We start from the raw sequence: 11,071 nt of genomic DNA on the forward strand, positions 1-11,071 counted from the left end.
AGAAAAGTAATTGAATATGAGCTCCCAGGATGAAGGTGAGGCAAAAAGGGCAAATATGATATTTGGATATACAAAAGGGGGAATACTGAGTCAGAGCTGGGAAGCAACTTTTTGAGGGGGGAGGAGAGGAGTTTGGCTGTATATGTCATTGAAGAGACCGATATTGGAAAACTGCCTACTGAAACTGCCTCCAAGGGAAGTGATAGATTATCTATCTTTTGATGTCTCCTAAAGTGAATGCCTTTTTTGGATGATATGCGTTAGCTGAACACAAGTTATTGGACTCAATACATGGGGTAATTGAGTGAAATATAATAGCTTGTGTTATACAGAGATCAGGTTAGATGATCCAATGGATCTTTCTGCCTTAAACTCTAGGGCTACGTCTACAATGCAGGCTTCTTGCACAAAAACTGTTTTGCACAAGAGATGTGCTTTTGTGCAAGAGTGTTCACGGTAGCATGGACACTCTCTTGCGCAAGAAAGCTCTGATGGCCATTTTAGCTATAGGGCTTTCTTGCGCAAGAAATTCATGTTACCTGTTTACACTGACTTCTTGTGGAAGAGCTCTTGCGTAAGAGGGCTTATTCCTCATGGGGAAAGGAATAACTCTTCCAGAACAAGCCCTGTTTTCCGACGCTGTACTGTAAATTTACTTGTGCAAGAATGCCTGTGCAGTGTAGACACTCAGTAAGTTTTTGCAAAAGAACAGCTGTTCTTGCACAAAAAGCCTGCAGTGTAGATGTAGCCTAGGAACGGTGCTAAGAACTAGATAAGAAAGGAACAAGTCAGGATTGTCCCAGTCCTACCACATGAATGAAGGGGGAACCCAGCAAACTGAGCAATCATGGGTTGCACTGGCAGATTGCTCAGGCCCACACTTAAGTGGCAAACTGTGCCCAGGAAAGCTCATGATACCATCTATATATTTTGTTAGTCTATAAAGTGCTACCACACCTTGTGTTGTTTTTTAAGTTTAAAACAGACAACAGTCACCCTCACTTTTCACATGGAGATGACAGGTTCCAGCAAACAATGCAATCCCTGCAGCCTAGCTCTTCACCATAGCATGGAGGGCAGGCACTTCCTCCCACTCCCTGGTAGCACAGAGGGAAAGGACCCCTAGGAGAAATGTAGGTCCCACAAAGCTGTGCTCTGCCACGGATGAGTTTGTTGTACCAAGGAGCAGGGCCCCACTAGGACCAGTCATCCTGCAGGCAGCCCCAAGGCCGACTGGGGACCGTGGTCTCTGCAGGAGGCTGCTCTGTGACATGCACAGCCTGCTTTGGCAGGCCCCAGCAGGGACAAGAACACACACACTAGAAAGTAACACAACGTGCGTGTGTGGACGGAGACCACATCCGCCCCACCCCCCACAAAACTACCACAACAGGTGGGGTGGGGAGACAGGGGCTCTCTTGAACCCCTCCCTCTGCAAGTACACTGGGGGGGCGGCCTCACCCCCTAGATAGACGATACCAACATGTGTGTGTGGGGGGGTCACGTCTTTACCTCGGAGGCAGGAGCTACAATGTGGGGGGGCTACAGCCTCCCCTCCCCCCCCGAAAGCACCACAAGCTGTGGGGGGACGGACCAGCCTCCCCCTCGCCTCCCAGAACACTACAGCCGGGCGGAGCACGGCCTGAGCCCCTGGAACGTACCACAACGGCGGGGGGGGGGGGGGGGGAGGAGTCACATCCGGAGCCCTACGGAAGGCTCCCGGGCTTTGACAAACCTTCCAGCCTTGGCGCGACTTCCGGCGAGCTGCCGGCGGAGTGTTTCCTTCCGGGTCACGGCGTCTAATCCCGCTCCCGCCCCCGAGAACGCTTCCTTCTGCGCGGGGCCAGCCGGCGCTCCGGTAATTTGCATGGGGATAGGGACGGGGGCGTGGCGAGGAGCGAGACTCGGCGGCGGGGGGCTGCTCCCCCCCCCGGAGCGCAGAGCGGGGGGGATCTGGGGGAGCCCCCCCGGAGCGCAGCGCGTGGGAGGGATCTGGGGGAGCCCCCCCCCGGAGCACAGCGGGGGAGGGATCTGGGGGAGCCCCCCCCGGAGCACAGCGGGGGAGGGATCTGGGGGAGCCCCCCCGGAGCACAGCGGGGGAGGGATCTGGGGGAGCCCCCCCCCCCCGGAGTGCAGCGGGGGAGGGATCTGGGGGAGCCCCCCCCCGGAGTGCAGCGGGGGAGGGATCTGGGGAAGCCCCCCCGGAGAGCAGAGCGGGGGGGGGAGGATCTGGGGGAGCAGGATGTCAGGCTGGGGGCGGGACTCGGAGCTTCCAGCCTGTGTCTCTCTGTAACACCCACCCATGACCTGTGGCAGGGGCCTGGCCCCGGGTCTGCCCTGCCTAGTGGCAAGTGCTGACTACTAGGGAAACCTGCCTCCTCCCCATCCCACAGGGGCGCCAGCTGTGGGGCCCTAAGGGGTGACAGCCCCAGGTGGGAAAAGATGCGGCTGACGCCTCAGTGTCTAGTGTCTACCCTGTGCCTGGTGTCCTGCGGAGAGTCTCTAGGGTGTGACTAAATGAGACACGTTGCAGGAAAAAATAAGCCAAATCCCATCCAGCGCCATCGCACGGAGGGTCTGGTACAGAAGATGAAAAGGTTAATGTTAAGGATGTTAAAAAGCAGGTAATTTAGTAAAACTTTCAGTGGTTACACATGCTCTCAGCAGAGGGCAGCAGCCAGCTCCCCAGGAGCTCGGTGTGAGCCTTGTGTATAACTGTGAATGGTAATTGGTAAACCCATCCTTCCTTCCCCAGCACATCTCTCAGAAGGGCTCTGTGCAGGTTCATATGAATCACAATGGCCACAAATTGAATCCTGTTTTTTCTTAATGCCAGTCCCAGCTCAAGCCCCAAGAAATAATTCAAATGTAATATTTCATCTTTTATTCTCTTCCCCTCTTCCTGTCCCTTATCCACTCACCATATGCAGTAAAGGACTCTGCAACATAATTCATATTTTCAATTTGAAGGTATCTGCTGTTTAAAATGTACTATATATTTGTGAGACCATTGCAATGAGAATTTGTTTATTTACTACACTTCTCCAGGCTGTGCACTGCAGTACTTTCCACTATAATTAAGACATGTACTTATGGAATGCTACTCATCTGTCTGTAAAGTATCTAACTGCCCAAATGACATAAATACTAATTGGCAGTTACACACAGTTTTGCCGGGAAAACTTCCTGCTGCAAGCATTTAGTCAGAAAAATGTCTTAGGATAGTGAGTGTAAATGTGATTCAAGGACAGGGAGACGGGAACACCTAATCTGGTTCTGATACGAATTCCAGTTCTGTCTATAACCAAGCAACTTAGCCTCTCTGTGCCATACTTTTCCCACATGTTTATTAGAGATAATACTTACTATGTAAATGCTAAGCCTTATGACTGATAATATGGGGGATTATTTGTTATGTGTATTGCTTTGGACAGACTTCCTGCTTCCTAATGTCAGGAGAAAGTGATTGTACCCGAACAAGCCCATCCGTGGGGTCTCCATCAGATAATGAATTCCTGCCAGATCAGCCAAAGTATGTGTGCTCACTATCTCCTGACCTTATTGCAAAGGCTCGTGAAGAACTGCAGGAAAAACCTGAATGGAGGCTTCGTGATGTGCAAGCCCTCCGAGACATGGTGTGTAAGGATTACCCTACCCTGGGCACATGTCTGGATGATGCTTTTTTGCTAAGGTTCCTTAGAGCCAGGAAATTTGATTATGACCGAGCGCTTCAGCTTCTGGTGAACTATCACAGCTGCAGGAGGAGCTGGCCTGAGGTCTTCAATAACTTGAAACCATCTGCAGTTAAGGCTGTCTTAGAATCTGGCTTTGTCACTGTATTGCCTCACTTGGACACTGAGGGACGCCACATTGTCTGCATTCGTCCAGGTATTGTAATGCCTGAAATCCCTGGTTGGAACAAGATTATTTGTATGTTTGAAGTGTGTCTGACTGTGCCAGAGTCTATCTTGCTCCCTTGCAGACACTGGTAATTATGTCATTACCTTTTGAAATCTGAAAAGTTAACCCGCAAAAGGATTACTGTCTGTTGTTTGCCCAGTGTAGATCACTTTTTTCCTGTTTTAGCAATGGCTGCAGTTGAGTAAAATAAAGAATACAAAGACGGTTGGTGTGGTTGCCTGATGGTTTGAGGGGAAAAAAATCAGTGTGAAGTCAGCCTTAGCTAGCAATAGATCTGCTGTCTTCCAGATGCAAGTTTGAGAGCAGACTGGGGGTTCAAGGTGGGCTGAAGAGCTTCTGACATCCCAAATCTGCTCAGTGCTGCCAGGTTTGCTGTAAACTGTTTTCATACTTTGCTTTCCAGTTTACCTGCTTTCTTTCTGAGATGAAAGGATTTCTCTTTGAGTAGTCTGTGCCGGAGAAAGTAAGGTGTTCATAAGAGTATAGATTTTGCTCCTTGAAATAATTTGGCTAGCCTATATAGCATCTTGCTTGAGAAATGCTTCTGTGAACTAAGTCAGTATTAAAGAATAATTTAGGAGCTCTGGAAAATAGATCGTTTGGGGACATATATCTAGATCTGTCTTTTTATATCTATCTATCTATCTATCTGTGTGTGTGTGTGTGTGTGTGTGTGTGTGTATATATTATTATTTTATTATAAAAATTAGTCATATTTACTTTCCAAATAACCATAGTGTTTTATAACCTTAGACAGGTGGACACCAAGTAATTATCCAATTACTGAGAACATTCGTGCCATATACTTAACATTAGAAAAACTCATTCAGTCTGAAGAGACACAGGTGAATGGAATTGTAATCCTTGCAGACTACAAAGGAGTCAGCTTATCTAAGGCATCTCATTTTGGTCCTTTTGTAGCCAAAAAAGTGATTGGAATTCTTCAGGTAAGACCCGACTTTGTTGGGGTTGGGCAGGAGAAGGAAATAAGCCTGTGCACTGTAAACTACTGCTTCTATGTGTAGAGTTCTGCTAATGCTAACAAAAGTACTCATATGTTGGCTTTTACCTGAATGTTTTTAAAATATGTTTCTGCCATCTAATTTGTCAGCTCTTCTCTGGTTGATGCTGGTTGTGAGTGAGTCTGACTTTACACTCCCAGTCTCCCAAGACTACTTCTACTTTTGGAACTTGATATTTGAATTGCTAATTTGTCGTCTAGTGGGGTAGGATACATGAAATAAGACTAGGGAGAAGAGCCCCTTTTCTGATCTTCAGATGTTAACAATATGCTCTGCTGTACACATGGACTTTGCTAAAAGAGCTTCCAATCTAGATGAGACACTGAACTTTGGGTGATTGCTCAAGTTTCACATGGTGGTGCAGAAATTTGCAATTGGATCTTGAAAGGCTTTCCTGTATTTTGAGAGAATATTTCAAAGAGGTTCAGAAGAGAGAGGTCGATCCAAGCCTAAGGGGGCATCCTAGATTAGGAGGTGCAAATCAGAGAGAGAGAAGGATGTCACAGAAAGGAGCACAGGGAACAGGAAGATGATGTGTGAAGGAATGAAACAGACATAAGTAGAGTGATAGTGTCTTGAGATTGGAGTATAAAGGGGGTAACATTCATTGAGTGGCAGGGTAGCTGTAATGTTTTCTATAGAATAAAGGGAGTGTGGTAATATATGCAGGCAAGCTCCTATTGAATTACTTTTTCTACTTCCTATGAGCTTTAGTCTTGCACACTGGTTAATATTTCACACCATTCTTACAGAAGTTCCACAACCTGAATATGGTTGTTTTGCAAAATTCTATCTCAATACATCATTAACTTACCCAAGTTAAAGGAGTGATAAATTTTAATTGATAAATGCAGATATGATAATTACACAGAAGTTTGAGTGAGGGTCTAATATTTATTTAACTTTCCATTGAAGACCCCAGTTGAAATATGGTGTAAGTTGCATGTGACATGAATGCACTAGTTCTCACCACATAGCACCTATCGTAAATGAGGGTTTGAGTTATGCCACCCCCGACTTGCGATCCTTCCCTAGGAATAGATTGCGTCGCAAATTGGGGGCCTCCTGTATTTGGCACACTTAAAAGCCTGTGGTGAGGATAGAAGATCCCAGAGCTAGAATAAGTTTTTGCTAGCTAGATTTGGGGTGATTGGCTGATGTATTCAGAGAAGCTTGCCAAGAGTTTGACCACACTGCTTTGCTTTTACATGAGTTATCAATCACAGCCAAAAGCCCCCAACTTCTTAAACATTTTACAGACGAAAGCATTTGTGCAGTGCAAGTGTCACTCTTCATTCCAAGCAATGTATGCATCCCTCTGTACACCCAGAGATGGTTATTGGAAGAAGGATGTGTCAGTAGCTCAGTGATGAGACCATGGAATCATAGAACTAGAAGGAACCTCAAAGGTCATCACATCCAGTCCCCTGCACTCATTGCAGGACTAAGCACCATCTAACACCCCTGACAGGTGTTTCTCTAACCTGCTCTTAAAAATCTCCAATGATGGAGATTCCACCACCTCTCTGGGCAATTTATTCCAGTGTGTGTAACCACCATGACGTTTAGGAAGTTGCTAAAAACACTTTTTCCATTTAGTGATCCTTCCTGCTGAAAGCTGATCAGTGGAAGCAGCAACATGACTAACCTTATTTTGTAACTTCAAATTATATTGAAGAGCCCTGTGTTCCATTGGCAGCGGATACAGCATTCTGACCCCTCTCTCCTCCATGTGCTGATGTGGTGTCCAACAGTGCTCTATTTGACCAACTGGTCACATTTCCAATTGAATAGTAGCAACAGATTTTTTTTCCTTTGGTGCAAATACATGAATATCTTCCTGAATAACATGGTCTCTGATCCTTAATCATTTAAAATGCTGTGTTTAAACATGGGCTTCTCTCTGGCCAGTCAGTGCTTTTGATTCCCCTTTTAGTCCAGGGAATCTGACCCTCAGAATCCAGGGTTATTCATTTTGCTGCTCTAAGAATACTGGGGAATTCTGATCACGGCAGAGGTTGCTAACTGATCCTTCCAGTAATGTGCTATATTTTTATACTGGGGCTGTTCCTTATTTAAATTAAACACATTATATTTTTTTAAAAGAAGCCTGGGCCAAAAGTAGTGACTTAATGCATGTACTACAGGTTGAACCTCTCTAGTTAGGCACTCTCTGGTCCAGCAACATCCATGGTCTGGCATGATTTCAGTTCACTGGATGTCCACTTATCATGGGTGTGGCCAAGTTTTCCGCAATCACATAAAGTTTGTTTACAGCCACTAGTTCTGGCTCTGGGTTCTGTGCTGTTATTTAGCTCTTATTTACCCCAAAATGCCATCTAAGAGCCCAGTAAGCAGTGGAAGTGTTGGTAATGCTGCTAGACAATATTGACCTTGCATGGTCTGGCAAATTCTTTGGTTTGGCACTGGTCAGATCCCAAGGGTGCTAGACTAGTGAGATTCAACCTGTATTGGTATTTCATTTACTATGATCTGATCCAGAAGTGATGTCAAGCTCTACGTGAGTGCCAGGCCTTGTTTTTGTCTGATTCTTGCACCATATACTCCAGGTCACTGCATGGATTTACATTTAAATTGCAACTAGAATCTTGGGAACAATTGGGTGGTGTTAGCAATCAATTACAGGAAAATTAAATAGAAAAAGCTATCCACGGCTACCAAACTACTGTAAAAATCTTTCTCCCTTAGGATGGTTTTCCAGTTAGAATAAAGGCTGTCAATATTATAAATGAGCCTCGCATATTCAAAGGAATTTTTGCCATCATCAAGCCTTTCCTGAAGGAAAAGATAGCAAACCGGGTAAGTGATTGTACTTTTTAATGCTGGACTTCATGACAAGCGCTGCTGGATGTGAAATGTAAAGAATATTGAAACAGATAACTGTTGTGAAGGCATAATGTCCTTACTCTATCTGCCTGTGACTCTGTCATCATTTCCTGGCTTTTATCTTGCATAATGTTACTACTTTGAATGTGCTGAAGGTTAGGGAGACTTGTCATCTGCTAAACAGGTTTGGATGCTGTTCCCCCTGCAGTTGATTGATTCTTCTCTTTCATATGCAGAAGAGAATACCGCTCCCAATTAAGGGCTGGGTGCTGCCTACTTTGCACTCCCAATCCTTGTGAATGGCTTATTCAGACTACAGCTACACTACAGCCCAGATCAACGCTTTTGAGATCAATCCAGCAGTGGTCGATTTTGCGGGTCTAGTTAAGACCTGCCAAATAGACCACAGATAGCTCTCCCATGGACAAGAATGGGAGAGTTTCTCCTTTCAACTTTCTCCTTCCCCACTCCCTACCCACAGTGTAGAGCTTGCATTAACTCGACTTAAGGTATGTTATTTGTGTACCTGGAATGGCATAGTTTAAATTAATTTTCTGATTAAGTGTAGATGTAGCCTGAAATTGAACTGGAAGTCTGATTGTTGTGATTTATTTACTAGCTGGATTGCCTATAAAGCAAGACTTTCAAAAGAGTATCGAACTGGCTTTTACTCTTGCATGCACAATGTTGTGCACTGTCCTTTGCAAATGAAAATGATGTTGCTTGCAATTGTGTGTACAGAGTGAAATGTGCCCCTTAGAATTATTTAAAGAACAAAATAGACTCTCCCTGTCGTGCTGGTTTTGCTGCAGTTTTAAAATGCTGAATTACATGCTGAAAAAGAGTCTGATACATTGTTAAAGTATTTTATGATTTTTTTTCTCAGTTTTTTCTTCATGGCTCTGATTTGAATTCTCTACATCAAAACCTTCCACAGAGGATCCTTCCTGAAGAATATGGTGGCACATCAGGGAAACTGGATATCACTTTCTGGAAAGAGTTGTTGCTTGCCTCCGAAGAGGATTTTCTGCATGACTTTTCTCAGCTTGTTCTCCCAGGTGACAACTTACCCTCTGAAGCTCTAGTAAGTGGGGATGCTGAGGAGAAGCAGAGTGAAGAGCCACTGCGAGGCATGAAACCTCAACTCTACTACTGTTATTAACAAAAGTTAAAGGAAGCTTCCTTGCAGTCAATCTAGATGCCCTCTCCTGTTCTGAAAGGAATAATACAATGGGATTACGAACTCTTCCTTACTCCTAAACCTCCAGTTTGTGAGTAATAGACTGCTGAGGTGTTTTACGCTATGGAACCAAAACAAGTTAAAGGCAGAGTTTTCTTTGGAATCTAGACAGGATGTACAATTCCCAAGAGCCCTCAAGTGTTAAGGATTGTTAATCTCCGTGTGAGATACAGTCTAGCAAATTCCTCTTAATAGTAGTGAGAGGAAAATATCTCATAAGAGTGAGTCTGACAGTGTCTTTGTCCAGGTAAAAGTGACAGAAATGACGTTAGCAACCACAGCAAAATAGCATCAGCACTGCACCCTGCAAAGTGATGCTGTCAGTGGAGAGTGTCAAATGTATAATTCGCAGTCCTGGACCTAATACTTGGTCTTGTCTGTATACTAGCATGTTCCAGAATTATTGGAATGAGTACTGAAGATTCTCCCTGATATTTTGCACTCTGCATGTGTGGAATTCCTAACAGATTTGCCCTTTGGATTTGAAAGGAGAAAATTACCATAATTTTGTAAACATTGTGACTAGTTATTCCAGACTCTAGTGTATATTCAAATACAAATTCCACTTCCAGAAAACTGAGGCTTTCAGATCATGTGTTGCTTAGCTTTTTTCCAATGAAATGCAACTTTGAGTATCAGCAGCAGTCTAGGACTAGCTGAGAAGAAGTGAGGTCATTCACTCACATTCAACATGTCCCAGATATAATCAGTTGTTCTTTCCTTCAGCTGATCACTTTGATGCCCTGCCTTACTTTTCAACCTCCCTAAGTAATTTAAATAGAATTTATGTGGAAAGATTTTGTAGCAGGTAGCATCTATTGAAGGCAATATTAAGTAAGGGTATGTCTACACTACCCTCCTAATTCGAACTAGGAGGGTAATATAGGCATACCGCACTTGCAAATGAAGCCCGGGATTTGAATTTCCCGGGCTTCATTTGCATGAAGCCGGCCGGCGCCATTTTTAAATGCCGGCAGTTCGAACCCCGCATGACACGGGGTTCGAACTGCCGGCATTTAAAAATGGCGCCGGCCGGCTTCATGCAAATGAAGCCCGGGAAATTCAAATCCCGGGCTTCATTTGCAAGTGCGGTATGCCTATATTACCCTCCTAGTTCGAATTAGGAGGGTAGTGTAGACATACCCTAAGAGAGAGCTCGGAAGTTAACCTACATTACTTTAAATAGAATTTTTTAATCTGAGTCTTTGTAAACCAAATGCAGATATTTACGAGAATGTTCTCAGATTTGTTGTACTTCAATTTTGTTTTGTTCATGTTTGTCCTGGCTTAAGTTACACTGTTGCTGTCTGTCATCCCCTTCTGTTTGGATGGCAGCTTCTTCTGTAAAGTTAAGACTTGGTCAATTTGCAGGGTTTAAGCTTAGATTATGTGGTCCGGTGCTTTAGATCCTTAGCTGTAATGTCAAATGAGGTTAACATGTCTTTCATCTGTGTAGGCTGTTCCCCAAGTTCATTGTGTCATGGTATTGAATTTTAAATGAACTGAGCACATTATCTTTGCACATGCCATGCACTATATAAATAGTGCAAAGGTGAAACCTCACTACAGTCGGGAAAGCACACCCAGTTATTTAAAAAGGTGTCACTGTACCAGAACACTGATCATAATCAGACACCTCATCTTTATAGCACTTTTTAAATGGCTTGAATTTCTTTGGGGGTGGGGGAAAGGAGTGGGTTTGGAGAGGTGACTCTCTTTTACTGAGTGCCAAGTCCGAAACAGGGACCGGTTATCTTACTGTAAATATGAAATGTATGGTCTAAAGGAGTCAGACCATCCTTTTCTCTGAGTGCCAAACTATGCTTGTTTTAATGGTCTCGTCGTAGCTCACACCATAGCATGACTTTGTTACCAAAAACAGTTTGGAAAGGAATAGATTAGGGGAATCACAGCTCTCTGGTTTGGTAAAATCCTAGCTCTTTTATTCAAACAGTAGAAGAGTGGGATTGGGATTTTAAAGGAATAATGTATAAAGCTTTTCTCCAGTCAGCACTTAATAGCGCCAATAGGAACAAGAAGT

At 44.4% G+C, this 11,071-nt stretch overlaps 1 protein-coding gene across 3 annotated transcripts; it reads left to right on the forward strand.

Moving 5' to 3' along the window:
* The first annotated feature begins 1,708 nt into the window (after window positions 1–1,708).
* Window positions 1,709–9,909, forward strand: TTPAL (alpha tocopherol transfer protein like). 3 transcript variants are annotated; one of them, XR_012896541.1, is made up of 6 exons: window positions 1,709–1,858; window positions 3,435–3,888; window positions 4,675–4,868; window positions 7,653–7,763; window positions 8,027–8,299; window positions 8,677–8,812. XR_012896541.1 is itself a non-coding variant. In XM_075901254.1 (5 exons), the coding sequence occupies exons 2-5, from the start codon at window positions 3,450–3,452 to the stop codon at window positions 8,950–8,952; spliced, it is 1,020 nt and encodes a 339-aa protein (XP_075757369.1). In that variant the 5' UTR covers window positions 1,709–1,858; window positions 3,435–3,449; the 3' UTR covers window positions 8,953–9,908. The 3 variants fall into 3 exon arrangements, 2 of the variants coding, with proteins under 2 accessions (XP_075757369.1, XP_006132305.2); XM_075901254.1 differs by lacking the exon at window positions 8,027–8,299 and having other exon boundaries at window positions 8,677–9,908; XM_006132243.4 differs by lacking the exons at window positions 1,709–1,858; window positions 8,027–8,299 and adding an exon at window positions 2,223–2,624 and having other exon boundaries at window positions 8,677–9,909.
* Window positions 9,910–11,071: the final 1,162 nt, after the last annotated feature.

Source organism: Pelodiscus sinensis, chromosome 18, assembly GCF_049634645.1.
Source record: "Pelodiscus sinensis isolate JC-2024 chromosome 18, ASM4963464v1, whole genome shotgun sequence".
NCBI classification, from domain to species: domain Eukaryota; kingdom Metazoa; phylum Chordata; order Testudines; family Trionychidae; genus Pelodiscus; species Pelodiscus sinensis.

Bases quoted from the DNA above. Each gene is read 5' to 3' on its own strand.
- TTPAL (XM_075901254.1), top strand. From the start codon at position 3,450: ATGTCAGGAGAAAGTGATTGTACCCGAACAAGCCCATCCGTGGGGTCT. The intron at 3,889-4,674 runs GTATTGTAATGC...TTATAACCTTAG, and splicing joins CATTGTCTGCATTCGTCCAG to ACAGGTGGACACCAAGTAAT. The intron at 4,869-7,652 runs GTAAGACCCGAC...TTTCTCCCTTAG, and splicing joins AAGTGATTGGAATTCTTCAG to GATGGTTTTCCAGTTAGAAT.